This window comes from Podarcis pityusensis (genome assembly GCF_964106645.2).
Source record: "Podarcis pityusensis genome assembly, chromosome: 3".
Classification (NCBI taxonomy): Eukaryota; Metazoa; Chordata; class Lepidosauria; order Squamata; family Lacertidae; genus Podarcis; species Podarcis pityusensis.
This window is the reverse complement of record NC_138026.1, coordinates 14,737,408-14,756,373: the sequence shown is the minus strand read 5'-3', so window position 1 is coordinate 14,756,373 and position 18,966 is coordinate 14,737,408. Positions and strand designations below refer to the sequence as shown.

Below are 18,966 nucleotides of genomic sequence, written 5' to 3'. Positions count from 1 at the left end.
TCATAGACCCTAAGCATTGTGTCTGACGCTCTCTGCAGCACGAAATGACAGCACACCTTGAGCTCTGCCCTCCCACTCCAGCTTGCAAAACTGACACTTTTTACCGTTCGCTTACATCACTGTCCACTGCAAATCTGGAACTTCCCCACTTGCACTCTGGGGGAATAGTCTCTCTCTCTCTCTCTCTCTCTCTCTCTCTCTCTCTCTTTTTTTTACTGATCTGTTCTCTCTGTGTGTCTTTTCTTAAGTCAATGACTAGGTCATTCCAGTGATTACCTCTTGATGGCTTCTCTGCCAGGCAGTTTCCTGGACAGGGAAAGCCAACGATTTGAAGTATAACTTTCACCAACTCATACCAATGCTATAATATGGTGCATTTCCTTTCTTTTTTAGGCAATGTACGTGCCCATCCTGTTTGGTAGTTTTGGATGTGTTTAGCAATAAACACATCTTAATAGCCCAATCCATTATATTAATACATTATACTGTATTTTTCACTCTATTAGACGCACCGGACCATAAGACGCACCTAGTTTTTAGGGGAGGAAAACAAGAAATAAGAAAGCAACGCAAAGCATCCTGAGCTAAGAGGGAGCGCTCCTCCATCTTCGCTCAGGAGGCTTTGCGGGGCTATCCCTGAAGCCAGGAGGGCAAGAGGGATCGGTGCGATGAAGGCTCTCCTTGCCAGGGAGAGGCTGCGCGCAGCTAAGGCTCCCCCAAGAGCCGCGCTTCCTTTAAAGAGCGCGCGGAGTGTGTGTGCGGCTCTTGGGGGCTTTTCCACAAGGAGGAAGAAAGGTAGCCCTTCTCCCTCCTCAGGGAAAAGCCCCGAAGAGCCCCACACACGCTCCACGTGGCTCTTTAAAGGGAGCGCTGAGCAGAGCCTCCCGCCTGCATCCGCTCCATAAGACGCACACACATTTCCCCTTACTTTTTAGGAGGGGAAAAGTGTGTCTTATAGAGCGAAAAATACGGTATTTTAAAGGGTTAGATCCTGACCTACTGTTCTGCAAATGGAAGGGCTCCTTTTGTTGGTGAGCATTATTGAGATCCAGTGGAGGCTCCACAATGGAAGAAGCGAAAGGGAAATAATTTCCAACTATTTCCCATTCTCCCTGTAACCCCCACTACCACCTTCCATGTTGATCCAGAGGGTCCCACAACCCTCCAAAGCAGATTTTCAGGCAGCATAGGTGTTATGTACTGAGTTGAATAGGATCCAAACTGTAGCAGTCTGATTGGTCCTAGAACAATAGGATCCAAAAGGCAGCAGTCTGATTGGTCCTAGAACAATAGGATTCAGAATGCAGCAGTCTGATTGGTCCTAGAACAATGCAGCAGTATGATTGGTTGGCAGGAACCACCCAATCCTGCTCCAGATAGAAGTGAATCCACAACCTGATTGGCTTACAGTAGAATTCCAGAATTAGCCAATCATGTGCAGCCCATTGTGTAAATAATGTATATAAAGCAGATACTGTGAGGGGACATTTATTCATTCCTCCTCACCACTATGAGCTGAATAAAGAGCATGAAATCACTTTGCGACTCTGAGTATATTTCACTGGCGACGAGGATGGGATCCCGCTGAGCTGACTGCCACACACAGCACCGCAGCACCGCCAACTGCCGCACCGCTGCCTCGCACCGTGTATCCAGGCTTCAGCTCCGGGGCACAAGGAACTCAGAATGGCAGCCAACAGCAGCTTCTCGCCATTCAACCCAGCATCTGGAGACTGGGAAGCGTACGCCTCCCGTTTCACCTTCCTCCTAGAAGCCAAAGGGGTCACCGACGAAGAAGACGCCAAGAAGAGGGCGATATTCTTCAGCGTCTGCGGAGAGGAGACGTTTGAAATCGCCCGGGCTCTCCTTGCGCCTGAAGACGTCGCTACTGTTCCATACAAAACAATAATGGAACAGCTGAAGGGGCACTTTTCGCCGCAGCCCTCAGTGGTGGCTCGTCGAAATGCCTTCTACGCAAAGCGGCAAGCCCCTGGGGAAACCATAACTGGGTTTGTGACCTCTCTCCGCCAAGCCGCCCGGTTCTGCAACTTCTCAGAGCTGGAGAACATGCTTCGTGACCGCCTCGTCGGTGGCCTGAAGGATGAGAAGCTGCAACGACGCCTCTACGCTAAGAAGGACCTAACGTTCCAGGTCGCTCTGGAGGAGGCCCTGGCAACAGAAGCTGCCGAGAGGTCGACCCAAGAGGCACGGCCGAGCCTGCCATCCCAACCGAGGGTCCACCATGAAGACCTCACCGACGACTCAGGATCCGACAGGGAGGAGGTGCACCGAGTACAGCAGCGCACTCAAGCAGCGCACAGACCACAGCTGCCTCGACGAGAAGGAGGGAACTGCGCAAGCTGCGGGGAGAGTCACGAGAGGAGGACCTGCCGTTTCCGCAACGCAGAGTGCAGGCAGTGCAGAAAATCGGGACACATCGCCCGGGTGTGTCGGGCTCGGCCCACCCGACACCAGGCATCAGATGACCAATCCAAGAGCCCCAGGTCCCGGGGCCCAACGCACCAAGGCAACTCGACGGAGCTCACGGACTTCCAGGTATACCAGTTGCCCCACCCCAACGTAGAGAAAATTTATGTAGAGGTACAGATAGAGGGGGCCCCATGCCGCATGGAGCTTGACACGGGTTCAACTCTATCCATAATCTCGGCAAGGACCTTAAGGAAACTGTGTCCCACTGGGGGTCCCAAACTCAGGCCGGCCCCATTCACCCTCCGGGACTTCCAGAAACGTAAGGTCCCCACAATGGGGGTGGGGACCTTCAGGGTGCAATACCAAGGGCGGACGCGGCAACTGGACTTGCTTGTGGTCAAGGGCCCCTACATTAGCTTACTGGGATTGGCATGGTTTGGACCACTGGGGCTAGCTGTCACCGGGGTGAACCACACTAGCTTACAAGTGGACGTGGACGCCATATGCAAGGAATTTCCAGGGGTTTTCGATGGGAAATTGGGACAGTATACGGGCCCCCCCATTGCGCTACAGCTTGACCCCGCAGTACGACCGGTCAGGCTCAAGGCCCGCCGGGTCCCGTTCGCCTTGAAACCCCGTATAGACGAGGAATTGGACCGACTCGTAGAGCAAGGAGTGCTGGAGCCGGTGCCTAATGCTCCCTGGGAAACCCCAATCGTCACACCCGTCAAGCCTAATGGTTCGGTCCGCATCTGCGCAGACTACAAATGTACCATAAACAAGGCCCTCACGGCCCACGCATACCCAGTGCCAGTGGTCAGCCATGTCCTTGCCACCCTGGCTGGGTCGAAAATTTTTGGCAAGCTGGACTTGGCCCAAGCATATCAACAGCTGCCAGTAGATGAGGCCACAGCAGAGGCACAGACGATTGTGACGCACAGAGGAGCGTTCAGGGTAAAGCGGCTGCAATTCGGTGTCAGCGTGGCACCAGGCATATTCCAGAACATAATGGACTCTCTCCTTAAAGGGATTCCTGGCGTCACCCCCTTCTTCGATGATGTGTTGATTGCCGGCCCCACACCAGAGGAGTTTGAGGACCGCCTCCGCACCGTTCTGCACCGTTTCCAGACGGCGGGTCTCAAGGTGAAGCGGGAAAAATGTCTACTAGGAGTGCCTCAGGTGGACTTTCTGGGATTTATGGTGGACGCAGAAGGGGTCCACCCGACTGGGGACAAGGTACGGGCCATTTGTGATGCCCCAGCGCCCAAGAGCAAGACTGAACTTCAGGCCTTCTTGGGACTATTGAACTTTTACCATTCCTTCCTTCCCCACAAGGCGGCGGTAGCGGAGCCCCTACACAGACTCCTGGACAAGCGGGCCCCTTGGGTGTGGGGCCAGCGCCAGGAGGCCGCATTCCAGGCAGTCAAGGACTTGCTTGTCTCAAACTCGGTCTTGGCACACTTCGACGAGAGGCTGCCGGTGGTGCTAGCATGCGACGCCTCACCCTATGGCATTGGAGCTGTCCTGGGGCACCAACTCCCGGATGGAAGAGAGGTACCGGTAGCGTACTTTTCCCAGACACTCAACACAACCGAGCGGAACTACTCGCAAATCGACAAGGAGGGTCTGGCAATCGTAAAGGGAGTAAAAAAATTCCATGATTTCTTGTACGGGCGGCCCTTCACCGTGGTGACTGACCACAAGCCGTTGCTTGGCTTGTTTGCCCCCGAAAAGCAGACCCCCCAAGTGCTGTCTCCTCGCGTCCTCAGGTGGTCAATTTTCCTTGCCAGCTACCAGTATGCACTGATTCACCGACCTGGGAAGGCGATGGGCCATGCGGACGCCCTCAGCAGGCTACCACTACCGGAAACAGGCCCTGACCCAGCACCTGCACAAGAGGTTATGAGCCTGGAGCTGCTTCCCGACCGCCCCATTCAGGCACAAGAAGTTGCACACCATTCCAAGAAAGATAGGGTCATCTCCCGGGTCCTGGACTGGGTGTGGAGGGGATGGCCCAGCAGCAGCCCCGGGCCAGAATTCGCCGGCTACACAACCCGCAAACATGAACTGTCGGCCCACAAGGGGTGCCTGTTATGGGGAAGCAGAGTCGTTGTTCCCCAGCCCCTCTGCAAAAGGGTCCTCACAGCCCTACACGAGACACATCCAGGGGTAGTAAGAATGAAGGCCCTTGCCAGGAGTTATGTGTGGTGGCCGGGGATCGATGGAGAGATAGAGGCCTGGGTCAAACACTGCCAGGCCTGCCAAGAATCCCGCCCAGACCCCCCAAGGGCCCCAGTCCAGTCCTGGGAGTCCGCCCGAGCACCATGGTCACGCCTGCATGTGGATTTCGCTGGCCCCTTTCAGGGGAAAACATTCTTCATAGTGGTGGACTCCTACACCAAATGGCTGGAAGTCGCACTGGTACCGTCCACTTCCACGTCCGCAGCCATCCGGGTACTACGCAGGCTGTTTGCAACCCACGGGCTCCCTGACACTCTCGTCTCAGACAACGGGACTGCATTTACGTCAGGAGAATTCCAAACCTTCACAGCGCAGAACGCCATCCGCCACATCCGTTCGGCGCCGTTCCACCCTGCCACCAATGGCCAAGCAGAACGCATGGTGCGGACCACCAAGGACACCCTTCGCCGCATGACGCAAGGGGACTGGGAGTACCGCCTTGCCACATTCCTTCTAGCACAGCACAGCACCCCCAGCTCAACGACTGGCCGGAGCCCCGCTGAACTACTAATGGGTCGGCGCCTTGCAATCAGATTGGACCGCCTTCACCCCGATAGAGCTCAGGATGAGGTAGTGGTGGGGGAAGGCAGGAACCCCCGGACCTTCGAGGCCCAGGACCCAGTGTACGCAAAGAATTTTGGGGCAGGCCCAGCATGGGTACCCGCCACAATCACCAGGGTCACTGGCCCCGTGTCGTACGAGGTGCTAACGGATGGGGGGCAATGCTGGCGCCGCCACTGCGACCAGATACGGCGACGATTCCCGGGAGAAAACCAGGAGGAGGACAGGTCAGAGGAGTCCCAAGGGAACAGCGGGGCAGTGAGGCCCATAGAGCAGGAGGGGCCAGCAGGAGAGGCAGAATCAGTAAATACAGAGAGGACCCCTTGAGGCCGAAAGGACACTGGAACCAGAACCACGACTGAGCGAGCCGGTTGCACCAGACCAAACAGCCGCATCACAGCCAGCATCCTTGGAACACGAGCCAGAACCCGGAGCCCGGACCAGGGAACACCCCAGGCCACAACGCACACGTAGGCCGCCGGCATACCTTGAGGACTATGAATGCGACCTCCCGGGCAGGACTGGAACTTAGAGGGGAGGGGTGTTATGTACTGAGTTGAATAGGATCCAAACTGTAGCAGTCTGATTGGTCCTAGAACAATAGGATCCAAAAGGCAGCAGTCTGATTGGTCCTAGAACAATAGGATTCAGAATGCAGCAGTCTGATTGGTCCTAGAACAATGCAGCAGTATGATTGGTTGGCAGGAACCACCCAATCCTGCTCCAGATAGAAGTGAATCCACAACCTGATTGGCTTACAGTAGAATTCCAGAATTAGCCAATCATGTGCAGCCCATTGTGTAAATAATGTATATAAAGCAGATACTGTGAGGGGACATTTATTCATTCCTCCTCACCACTATGAGCTGAATAAAGAGCATGAAATCACTTTGCGACTCTGAGTATATTTCAATAGGGGATTGCGGGAGGAAGCCTCAAAGAATGTACAGTTCTTAGCCACTATGAGCAACCCTGCTCAAATTCATTTTAATGCTCATTTTGGCACATACAATGCTCTACATTTTTGAAAGAGATCCTGAGGTTGAAACTGAATCCTTAATGACTCTTTCAGGTTACAAACTCGTCTACCGTCAATTTACATTAAGTACTTTTTTTGTAATATCTTATCCTTCAGTAGCCTTGAGTTAAGGAATACCAGACAATCTCCTGGGCCTTTATTAGTTCTCATTCTATTATTTTTTATTCTTTCCTCTCTTTTTTTAATCTGAAGGAGGTTCAAGAAGGACCAATCAGAATGTAACAAAATAATTTCTTTGTAAAAGTCCTGTCTCACTGTGGGTTTTGTTTTTTGTTTTTGTGTGTGTGTGGACCAAGATGGCTTCCTTTGTTTTACTGTAAAATGTTCTTGTTTCTCTGTAACACCTTTTTGTTAAAAGTTGTACTCTATTTGATGTCTTTATTGTTTTCAGAATCAGAAGAAATTCTTCAGAATAAGAGAGGAGTTAACATTTCAAAAGAGGTAAAACACTACCGCCTTTTCAAAAACTGCTTTGTTTTTGCTGTATATGAATTGCATTTTTATTGAGCTTCTTAAAGTATATTAAAATAAACAACCAATAACAGATTTTAGCACATGGTTCTTTTATATATGAGACCAGTATAAATAGCATGAAGATTCAGTCTACTATTGGGTAAATCACTAGATAAGGAAAGAGAAAGTAAATAATTGAAAAGAAAAGAGATATGTACTTGGAAATAACACATACTGAGTAAGACAGTTGTTGAAGTCAAGGTTATTGCCCCAAACTAGTAATAGATTGAATCATACGAAAATGTGTTTTGTACGGTGCACATGATGAACTATCCATCCAGACAATGTTAAAATGCATTCGGTTGGATCCAGATTAGGAATGTAATCCTAATCCCCTTCCCCTTGATGGTTGAGTGGCTGAGTTAGGATGACACATAGTTGCCTCTCTACCAGCCTCCACTAGCAGAGAGGAATACTGTTGGAAGTCTCTGCCATAGTGAAGGCTCCAGCTTTGCCTTAGCAGGTAGAAAGCTACGACTGGCCATTCTCCCACCTGCAGTAGCAAGCAGAAAGCCACAAAATGAGGTGTTTTGTGGCACAACCCACAGCGGCTAGAATCTGCTGGATCCTAAACTTTGTGGATCCCCCAAAGGATCCTTTAAAATATCCACAGAAGTGCGAAAGTAATTTTCTAAGAAACTCCATGTAGAAGTAAGACTTTCAGCTTCCCACAGGCTCTGAAACGCAATTCAAAATGTGTGGGGTCCTCGCCTCTATGAACTTTAAATTACAGTACAGACAGGTGTATTTAGGGGAGCACAGCCAGTTCAGTCGCACTGGGTGTGGAGTTTCAGGGATGCCGCAGGGTGTACTGCAATGGAGTGCAGGAGATAGAGGGGCGCCACTGAAATTTGAGACCCCAAGATCTGCAACTGTTACAGAGCAAGTCCTCCTTGGGAACAATGGGAATTAATGGTCTGTTGCTCTCAGAGGGAAATATGCAGCAGAAACATGCATGCCTCCAGTGCCCTCAGACCACCTGGTGCAGGCAGCCAGAATCAACGGACTAGAGATTCTAAAGTGGCCTTCATTATCTAATCCATTTTATGATCTTCCCGGATTAGATCAAGTGAGTCCACTTTGGCATCTGACCTGAGGATCCCATCCCTACCTCCTAGCGATTCCAAGAGTTCTGAGTATTCACCTTGTGTCCACCAGTGTTGTGGCCCTTTTAATGTGGAATTTATTGCCTTATGAGATAAGGCATGTTCCAAGTATCTACTCCTTCAGATAACATGCTCCAGACCTTTACTTACCCAAGCCTTTTCTGACTTAAATATTTAATTGCTGTCCGCTGGTCATCTTTTGGTGTTGTACTGTGTTATCTTAGCTGTATTGTTTCTGGTGTATGTTTTAGATGTATTTTTGGTTTTCTATACACTATTCTAATGTTTTATAATGTGAGTGGTTTATAAACCTTTTAAAGTAACAATAGTTGTTTATATTATGTGGAAGAATGATGCCCATCCTTGTTTGTTTTTGCTGTTTTTATGTTGCTGTGCTAAACATACAGGTGAGCTCAGAGATTATTAGCTATGTTTCTCCATGCTATGAGATTTTTGTGTTTCCTTGTTAAGTTCTTGCTTCATTCCAAACGGTCACAGTAACTTCGTTCTGCTGAGTGCTTTCTGCCTACTGCCTTCAGCAAAGTTGACTTTGACTTACACAGCCTAAGTGATAGATGGTATAGCTGATGAATAGTTGTTTCTTATTCTCAATGCAAAATCCCTTCTAGGGAAAATAAAAGAAGCTGCTGCAAAATGAATCATTTCATGCAAATAAAAAACCTTAACTGGGGATAAAAGTTGCCTCTGATGATTATGCTCAGGTTGATCAAATCAAATAACTGAAATACAATTTTGAGTGTGAATAGCTAGAGCTCATTTTAGAGCTGGAAATGAAGCAAAGCATGATTAAAAAACAATTGAATTTTGTTAAAAGTGAAAGAAGAGGCACTCAAGATGAGCACATTTTGCATATCATCCCTCAAGTGACATTACATAACATGCTCCACAGCAATGTGGGATGTATGCAATGTCATCTGGGCAAAATTAAAAACCACTTAATTCTACTTAGTTATTTGTAAAGAAAGCGTAGTTCTGCAACATCCATTTAAAAAATTTGTTTAAATCCTTACTGTGAAACTGCTCGGACCCAGGCCTATAAAGCATGGAACAAGTGGGAAATTACTCAGACCCATGCTTTCTCGACATGGGACAAGCGGAAGTGTAGACAAGCCCTGTATGAGCAACTAAGCCAATTCTAGGACCTGACCAGACAACGATTTCCTTCAATTTTGAAGATAGATTACATATATAAATTCAATTGTTTTGCAGGAGACCCTGAACAAGAGTAAAAGATTAACAGTTCAAGATTCATTTTCATCAGAAGGTAATCATTTCAATTCAGAGCTTAACTGTCTCCTACTCCCTCAGATCTTTTGTATATTCTCTCGGAGTGTTAGGCAAAATTTGAGCTGTAAAAGCTTTCTGAATCAGTACAGTGGTACCTCGTTTTACAAACTTAATTCGTTCCAGAAGTCCGTTCTTAAACCAAAGCGTTATTAAACCGAGGTGCACTTTCCCTACTGAGGCCTCCCACCACCAGTGCCCTTCCACCATTCACCTTCCGTTCAGCTTCCGAGGCAAAGTTTGCTAACCGGAACACCTACTTCCGGTTTTGCAGAGTTCGTTCACTGAATAGTTCGTTAACAGGGCTCTTCGTAGACCAAGGTACCACTGTAATTTTTTTTAAAATGTTTTCAATAGAAAAAATAATAAAATCTCCCTATCCAGTTTTCTCACTACTCTACTGTAAAATCTCACTCAATTCAGAATTGGCAAAATGAAAGCATAATGAGACAATGTTCTATCAGGGGTGACAATAGGAATTTTTGTGTGCCCAGTACCCTGTATGTGGATCGGGCCCTCTAAACCACTTGCAAAAAGAGAGCACAGATTTGCATAAAATTTGCACATTCTTTGCATCACATGCAAATTTGTGCTCTCTTTCTCAGGTGGAGAGGAGGACTCAAAAATAAATCAGTAGACACACATGTAATAAAACGTCTGACAGAATCTGAACAGGGGAAGGTTTTCCTATATTTGTATTTATATACAGTGGTACCTCAGGTTACATACACTTCAGGTTACATACGCTTCAGGTTACAGACTCCGCTAACCCAGAAATAGTACCTCGGGTTAAGAACTTTGCTTCAGGATAAGAACAGAAATCGTGCTCTGGCGGCGCGGCAGCAGCAGGAGGTCCCATTAGCTAAAGTGGTGCTTCAGGTTAAGAACAGTTTCAGGTTAAGAACAGGCCTCCGGAACGAATTAAGTACTTAACCCAAGGTACCACTGTACTAGAAATGTTTAACATGTTGAATGTATGCCACACAGCTGTTGAAGACACAAGATCACAACTTTCCCCCAGTGCCAGTCTTAAATGAATGCATGCATCTTTTTCAAGGCCAGCCAAGAGCTAACAGCAGAGAGGGAATCTAATATAAAATACTGCTACATCACAATTGCATATCTACCTGAAAATGAACCTCATTGAGTTCAGTGGAACTTACTCCCAGGTCAGCCTGCAATCCTATACACACATATCTGGGAGTAAGTCCCAATGACTTACCGTATTTTTTGCACCATAACACTCACTTTTTTCCTCCTAGAAAGTAAGGGGAAATGTCTGTGCGTGTTATGGAGTGAATGCCTGCGGGTGGCGGGGGGGATCTGCTGCAGTCGTGAGCAGAGGATCCATGGTTCCCCTTCCTTCCCTCCTCCTTGGTTACAAAGCATGGATCCACATGGATCCTCAGGATTTTTGCATTGGGCTACCCCAAACTCACCGTCAGATCACATGTCTGTGGCCACAGCATGAACCACAAAAATCATATATCCACTATTTCGTTTAGAATATTTTTTTTCTTGTTTTCCTCTAAAAACTATGTGCGTGTTATGGTCGGGTGCGTGTTATAGAGCGAAAAATACGGGTAACATCTGAGCAGACACATCTAGGATTGCCCTGTTAGAATGTTAAATGATAATCAACATCATAATCTCAATGCGAATTTTCTTACTCTTAATTAAAATAAGGAATAGTTTATCGATCATTTCATTTCACATAAGTTAGATAATAGCCACCACAAAAAAACACCTCTTTGGAAGCCCATGCTTTTTTTAAAAAAAAAATGTCAATATTGATTTTCCGCTGAAAAATAGGAATCCATGAAGATGCACTTGTCAACTTGACTGCATGTTTTAAAAGAATGCAAAATGTGGCATGACTGGCTATTTTTGCTCATATCAGAAGAGCAAAAACATTCGGGAGCAAGAAGCGCTGACAGAACCGGGGAAACTAGGTCGGACAATGAAATGGTCAGCAATTTGTGAATTGATGCAAACTTTATCCAGAACTTTCTTTGACACTTTATAAATATCTAGTTATGAATCGCAGAACCCCATTCAGCTCCCCTTATAGAAGACATCCATGTGAAACTTCATAAGCACTAGAGTTTTGATTCCACATACTTAAGAGCTTAATTACACATGACCATGGGTGCAGCGGGGGTGGGGGGCAAGGAGGGGCAGCTGCCCCCCAACCAATAAAAATCAATAAAAATACATAGCAAACTGAGGTTCTGCCCCCCCCAACAAAAGGCCTGCCCCCCAAAAACTCCTGCCGATGCCCATGCACATGACACGAGTTGTGTCCCTCCCAATCATGTCATGGTTTAAATAAAATAAATTGCAGGTGTGTGAGTGATTTCTCCCCCCCCCCCCCCGTGAACACAGCGTGCAGGGAAAGTAGGTTTACACTTTGCCTACACAATTACAACAAATCCTCCCCTGTGCTGTAGACAGAGAAAGAAAGAAAGAAAGAAAGAAAGAAAGAAAGAAAGAAAGAAAGAAAGAAAGAAAGGCTTTTTCTGCTCAGAACACTGCCCAACCTATTTTCTAGCCTAAATGCAGCCAAGCACCAGTAGCATTATAGCCATCACCAAGCTCACTATGTCAGCATGATCCCATGTGCCTTATAGTTGGTATTAAACACTTACAACATATTTGTTGCTAGTGGACACTCTCTTTCAGAATGGCATGCTCTACTTGTCAAGCACAAGATTGTGCATTAGTTAGGGACAGAAGCCAGTTTGTGTACCATTCTAGCTGTGCATAACTATGAGGTGTTTGTTTTAACTAAGTGTGATAAATAAATTCGAATTTGCCCAGTGCCTGACAGCAAATGCCAGCGTTTCTTCTTATTCTTCAAGGAACGTAATTCAGTAGTAGAGTACAGGCTTTGCCTGCAAAAAGGTCTCTGGTTCAATCCCTGGTATCTTCAGGTGGGACTCAGAAAGACCTTTCTCTAAGACAGTAGACAGCTGCTGCCAGTGTGTGTAGACCAGAGCTTTCCAAACTGTCACGACACATTGGTGTGTCGGCTGCAGTGTGTAGATGTGTTGCTTGAACGCTCCCCACGCTCCTCCCAGGGCTGGAAAGGGGTTAGTTTAACCTCCAGTTTGCTAGTAATACTGAATTACAGTGTCGCGAAATGAGGCATGGCTAAAAGGGGTGTCACCAACATGACAAGATTGGAAAGCTCTGGTAGTCAATGGCCTGACTCCATATAAGGCAGTTTCCTATGAATATACAGTTATGGGCAGCGATGGCTAAAGCCCATTGAGTCTGGTGGGGCAGAAGGCAGAAGCTAGGTAAAGGTAAAGGTAAAGGGACCCCTGACTATTAGGTCCAGTCGAACCAGAGCAGCGCACGGAAACGCCATTTACCTTCCCACTGGAGCGGTACCTATTTATCTACTTGCACTTTGACGTGCTTTTGAACTGCTAGGTTGGCAGGAGCAGGGACCGAGCAACGGGAGCTCACCCCGTCACGGGGATTCGAACCGCCGACCTTCTGATTGGCAAGTCCTAGGCTCTGTGGTTTAACCCACAGCGCCACCCGCGCCCCTATAAGCTAGGTAAAGCTGGAGCAAATGAAGGACAAAGCCAGCAAATGCTAGTTTTGGCTCTGTCCTGCTCCTCCTTCTAAGGACAACACTGAGACTAAGGAAGACAAAGCTGACAGCCAGTGCCTGCTCCTTGGACGGGATGTAAATAAGAAGGCAGGAAGTGGAGGCTGAGGGCAGATTGAGGTTAGTGGAATGTTTAATTGCCCTCCTCAATTTAGGTGCGGATAGTTGAGTGGGCCTTTCCCAAGCAAGCATAATCTGAAGGGAAGAAATCGTGTGGTTAGCCCTGACCACATGATTTAGGGCCTTTAAATGTTGCAGCAGTGTCTAGGAACGACACCTCAGAAAAGTGACTCCCCCACTGTCACTCCAATGAAGAAACAGCATCTTAAAACCAAAGTAGGCACAGTGTGAGATATCTGCGATCAAAACTGATTCATTTTATTATTACTTTGAAGTCTTATCTGAAGTTAAGTCCAACATTTCACTCCTCTCTGTAGCTGATATTTGTCCTACTGATGAAAAAAAATACTGGGGAAGTTAAGTGTATATTTCCCTCAGTGGAGTTAATAACAACGGCTTTGAGGAAAGGGAATTTAGACTAGGGAAACTGTAGGGGGTAAGGGTTGAACACTTTCTCTCCTGGTGCCATGTTCTAATCAAAAAATTCAGAGCCTCTGCATGGCTGTTTTAGAATGGAAATGAAAAATGATGGGAGATCTGGCCACAAAATCCCTATGACTCATTTGTTTTGGCTTCTAGAGTGATGGAGGAAGAGATGAGATTTCAGAGAGAGTGATGAGAGCCTTGGGGCCAAAAAGAAAGGCTACTACTTGTTGGGGAAAGAACCCAACATGTATGCTTTTGTGAAATATTGTGTATGTGTTGGAGGAAGTGGAAGGGTGTGTATCTAAGAGAAAGGGCCAATGAACTTTGAAAGCAGACAGGAGATGGGATGAGAGCCATGGAAACAATTAGAAATCATCAAGGTTTGAGGATATAAATGCCACTCATTGCTATGGCACAATGCACTCCTATTTAAACTTGTAATGGGTAGGTGGGTTAAGGCCCTAACTCTATTCATAAATGCTTAATGGGGCTTGGCAGTATAAGCTATCTTTAGTAACCACATACTGTATTACATCAAATGCATTGTGCTTTAAGGGTAGCTCAATTCATGCGCAAATCTTATTTGAAACCTTATATTTAAATTCCACTCTAGCGTTCACCGGAATTCGAAAACAGAAATGTTGCTTATTACATGCACCCTATCAAAAGAGCGCACGATTTAAATCTCTGGCGATACATCGTGGAGTTGCATCACAGTGTTTTTTCTGGTCACATTTCTAGTGGAAGAGGAGGTGGAAAGAAAGGACAAAGGTCGTCAGTTTTATCAGAGAAGCCTCAAAATACTGAAGCATTCCAAAAACAAAGAAGATACAGAAAAGTAAGTGTAGGCTTAGCTGTTTTGCTAACACAGTCCCAGAGAAGGCATAAATTGGTTTAAGTGCAGGTCTGGCACAGTCTCTCTTGGAGACTTTGTTGTTGTTTAGTCGTTTAGTCGTGTCCGAGTCTTCGTGACCCCATGGACCAGAGCACGCCAGGCACTCCTGTCTTCTTGGAGACTTTAGAAGGATGGAATAGGTACATGTGGCCATGTTTCTCCCTTTCCTATTAATTTGTATGGTTCCATTGCCAATGCAAGAGTGAGTTTCTCTTGTAGAGATTTGCAATGATAGGCTTATGAAACACACCTATGGAGGGGTCCTTTTATAATCAGCCATGTGTCAACCCACATCTGGAGCGCCGCATAACGTTGGAGTACCTGGAGCGCCGCATAACGTTGTGGGCACTCCACGATGCATCCTGTTGCATGCACTGAACTGTGGGTTCCTTTGAAGAAGAAGAAGATATCCCGCTTGTTATGTAGTGTAGTTTCACCCTGGGCCAACAGGGGGATACTGTATATAGTTTTCACTCAGGTCTGTAGATAGTTTTCACTCAGGTCCGCGCCAGTTATTTTTGGCGGGAACTCTGGGCTGTTGTGGTTACAATGTTGATAGCCGGCTGCCTATAAATACAGGCCGGCTGAGCTGTTCGCAGTCAGTTCTATTCCAGCTTGCCATAATAAAGAGCTACTTGAAGAAATCGCTGTGCCGGCTGCTATGTCAACCCACGACTTAACACTGGCGACGAAGGTGGGATCGATGGACATCAGAGCACAGCCAGATGCGGCCAGCCTCTGAACTGAGCTGAATCACTGAGCTGAATCACAGAGCGAAATCACTGAGCGAAATCACTGGGCAGAACCAATTCAGAGCTGACTGTTCTGGCTAGAGCACTGTGTTCCATCCATCGCCCTTCACGCCGGCATCGGAATCATGGCTTCACTTGTGCCTCTACCGCCGTTTGCGCCAGCCTCTGAATCATGGGACTCCTACCTCGCTCGGTTCGACTGCTACCTCCAAGCCAACGAGCTGACAGCAGTATCACAGGATCGGAAGCGGGGCCTATTCCTCAGCCTCTGTGGGCCTGAGGTGTTTGAGACGGCCCGAGCGTTGGTTGCGCCTGAAGCAGTCCAGGCAACACCATGGGACACGATCCAAGAGAAGCTCCGCAACCACTACGCACCAAAGCCGTCCAAGATTGCTGCCCGCCATGCGTTCTACCACCGGAACCAGGCAGAGGGGGAGTCAATCAACAACTACACCACCGCCCTGCGACAGGCTGCAATGCACTGTGAGTTCCGAGACTTAGACGATGCCCTGATGGATCGAATCGTCTGCGGGGTCCGGGACATCCATCTGCAACGGCGCCTCCTAGCCAAGCCAGACCTCACGCTACAGAAAGCCATTGAGGAGGCTGTGGCCTCAGAAGCTGCTGAACGCTCCGCCCAGGAGATCCGCAAGTCCAGCAGCCCGCGTCTTGCTAGGGAGCCAGTTCCGGTGCATCATGAAGAGGCCAGCAGTGAGGAGGCATCCTCCAGTGAAGACGATGACGTGCACCAGACAAAGCGGGAGCGCAGGAAGTTCCAACTGAAGTCCAAGGGCCAACCGGAATGTGCTGGCTGCGGAGGCAACCATTCCCGTGCCCAGTGTCGATTCAGAGACGCCATCTGTAGGAAGTGTTCCAGAAGGGGCCACATCGCTAAGGTCTGCCGATCGGCTCCGTCTGACACCCCCCCTTCATCGACTCGCAAGTCCAAGACTTCACTCCAGTCTGCCAAGGAAAGTTGTTTCGCTCTCACCAACTGCCACTGCCCGTCTGGAACCACGATTGGCCAAACCGACTCGCCTACGCGACGCAAGCTGAACGTCACGGTGCTCATTGAAGGAGCTCCATGTGACATGGAGATCGACACCGGGTCTGCCCTGTCCATCGTGTCATGGAGCACCATCAAAAGACTGGTACCCAGAGTGTCCAAAAGGCAACTCGACTCTCACCGCGTACACCTGAGAGACTACCAGGGAAACGACATTCCCGTGGTAGGCGTTGGCCGGTTCCGGATCGCCTTCAAGGATTTTTCGGGCCTGCTCCGGTTGGTGGTGGTCGAAGGTCAGCGGCCAAGCCTCCTAGGGCTAGACTGGTTTGATGCCCTCGGCCTGGAAGTCACCGGCATCAACTGCATCTCTAACGCAGAGACTGAGGGTCTGGTCAAAGACTTTGCCGAGGTTTTTGACGGCACCTTGGGCCAATATACAGGTACGCCCATCTCCTTTAGCCTTGATCCACAAGTCGCCCCCATCAAGCTAAAGCCACGCCGGGTTCCCTTTGCTCTCAAGGCTAAGGTGGACGAACAACTGGACAAACTGATCGCCCAAGGAGTTTTGGAGCCGGTTGACCACGCAAAGTGGGAAACCCCCATCGTCACGCCTGTCAAGCCAGATGGGTCGGTGAGAATCTGCGCTGGCTACAAGTGCACGATCAACAAGGCACTTCAGCAGCACGCTTATCCGGTTCCTGTTGTCCAACACCTGCTGCATTCCCTGGGTGAGGGTAAGGTCTTCGCTAAGCTGGACCTTGCCCAAGCCTATCAACAACTGCCAGTCGATGATGCCACTGCTGAAGCCCAGACGATCGTCACCCACCGGGGGGCATTCCGTTGCCGCCGGTTGCAGTTCGGGGTGAGTGTGGCTCCTGGCATCTTCCAAAGCCTTATGGAGCGTCTCCTGCAAGGGCTTCCAGGCGTGGTACCATATTTTGATGACGTCTTGGTGTCTGCAGACTCACACCAGCAGCTGTTCGAGCGCCTCCGTGCCGTGCTGACCAGGTTCCAGGAGGCCGGGCTCAAGGTAAAGAGGGAGAAGTGCCAGATCGCCGTTCCACAGGTAGAGTTCCTGGGCTATCTTATCGATGCCTCCAGTCTTCATCCAACCACATCCAAGATCCGCGCTATCCAGCAGGCCCCCACTCCAAAGAACAAAACGGAGTTGCAGGCATTCCTGGGGCTGCTGAACTTTTATAACATGTTCCTGCCCCACAAAGCCACAGTGGCTGAGCCTCTTCACCGACTCCTTAGCACTAAGACGCCTTGGGCCTGGGGTCATCGGGAGACGGCGGCCTTCAACGCGGTCAAGGCTCTCCTTTCTTCAGACAGTGTGCTGGTACAGTGCAGTGAATCCAGGCCGCTGGTCCTTGCCTGCGACGCCTCACCTTTTGGCATCGGTGCTGTCCTTAGTCACCGTTTTCCAGATGGAAGAGAAGCACCGCTCGCCTACTTTTCCAGGACACTATCTCCGACGGAACGGAATTACAGCCAGCTCGACAAGGAGGCATTGGCACTTGTGGCTGGAGTGAAGAGGTTCCCTGAATACCTCTATGGCAGGACTTTTGACCTCATCACTGACCACAAGCCACTCCTGGGCCTCCTCGCCGGTGATCGTCCAACTCCACCGGTCCTCTCACCACGCATGCTGCGATGGACTGTTTTCCTGGCTGCCTACCACTACCGGCTCATCCATCGCCCGGGGAAATCGATGGGCCATGCCGACGCCCTCAGCCGTTGCCCTCTTCCAGCATTTGTGGAGGACCCGGCTCCAGCTTCATCGCTCCTTCTGATTGAGGATCTTCCGGCAGCGCCTGTATCGGCTGCCACTGTGGCCTCCGCATCTGCCCAGGATCGCACCATCAGCCGGGTGCTCAACTGGGTGTGGAGGGGGTGGCCACAAGGGCCCTTTGCATCGGAGTTCCAGCCCTTCGCAACCAGACAACATGAACTCTCAGCTCATCGCGGCTGTCTGCTGTGGGGAGACCGCGTCGTGATTCCCCAGGGACTCCGTCAGCGCGTCCTGGAGGCTCTGCACGTTGGCCACCCGGGAATTGTCAAAATGAAGGCGTTGGCTCGGTGTTACGTCTGCTGGCCTAATATGGACGATGCCATCACTGCCTGGGTGTCCGCCTGTCAAGCGTGCCAGGAGTCGAGGCCTGCACCACCGGCAGCTAAGGGACACACCTGGGAGACGCCAAAGACACCCTGGTCGAGGGTGCACATCGATCTGGCTGGCCCCTTTCACGGCCGGACCTTTATGGTAGTGGTGGACGCCTATTCCAAATGGCTGAAGGTCGCCCTGATGCCCTCCACCACTACCGAAGCTGTCATCCGGGTGCTGCGGGGCCTGTTTGCAACGCATGGGTGTCCTGATGTCCTTGTCTCTGACAACGGACCGCAGTTCACGTCAGGCACGTTTGAGCGGTATCTTTTGGGACTGGGCATCCGCCATGCCCTAACGGCACCCTTTCATCCATCCAGCAACGGGCAAGCGGAAAGAATGGTGCGCTCGACAAAAGAGGCACTGGCGCGCCTGGACCGGGGAGACTGGCATGAGCGGGTCGCCAAATACTTGTTCGTGCAACACATCACCCCTCATGCGGCCACAGGGAGGAGTCCTGCTGAACTGCTTATGGGCCGCCGCCTCAGGTCACCGCTCGACCGGCTACACCCAGACTTTGCCGTGGCTGAACCCCCAGGCTGTGCCAACGCACCACGGTCATTTGTCCCAGGAAACCAGGTCTTTGCCCGGAACTATGTGGGGGACATTCCTTGGGTGCCGGCCACAGTAGTGGGAGTCACTGGACCTCGCTCGTACCAGGTGGCACTCGAAGACGGACGCTTGTGGCGACGGCACATAGACCAGCTTAGGCGCAGGGTTGGGGACTTGGACACTACCGAGGTGCCCCCAACTGCGCTTGCGGCTCCAGAAGAGACACGTACA

At 49.6% G+C, this 18,966-nt stretch overlaps 1 protein-coding gene across 9 annotated transcripts in view; it reads left to right on the top strand.

Moving 5' to 3' along the window:
• The window catches only part of SEL1L2 (SEL1L2 adaptor subunit of SYVN1 ubiquitin ligase), a 57,427-nt gene that overhangs the window by 11,794 nt on the left and 26,667 nt on the right, over positions 1-18,966 (top strand). For 8 of the 9 annotated variants that reach the window (XM_080999142.1, XM_080999141.1, XM_080999140.1 and 5 more), the window contains exons 2-4: positions 6,663-6,712; positions 9,121-9,175; positions 14,105-14,201. In XM_080999142.1, coding sequence (XP_080855268.1) covers positions 6,663-6,712; positions 9,121-9,175; positions 14,105-14,201 — 202 coding nt within the window. The remainder of the gene's footprint in view (positions 1-6,662; positions 6,713-9,120; positions 9,176-14,104; positions 14,202-18,966) is intronic. The other variant, XM_080999143.1, reaches the window with a different exon arrangement.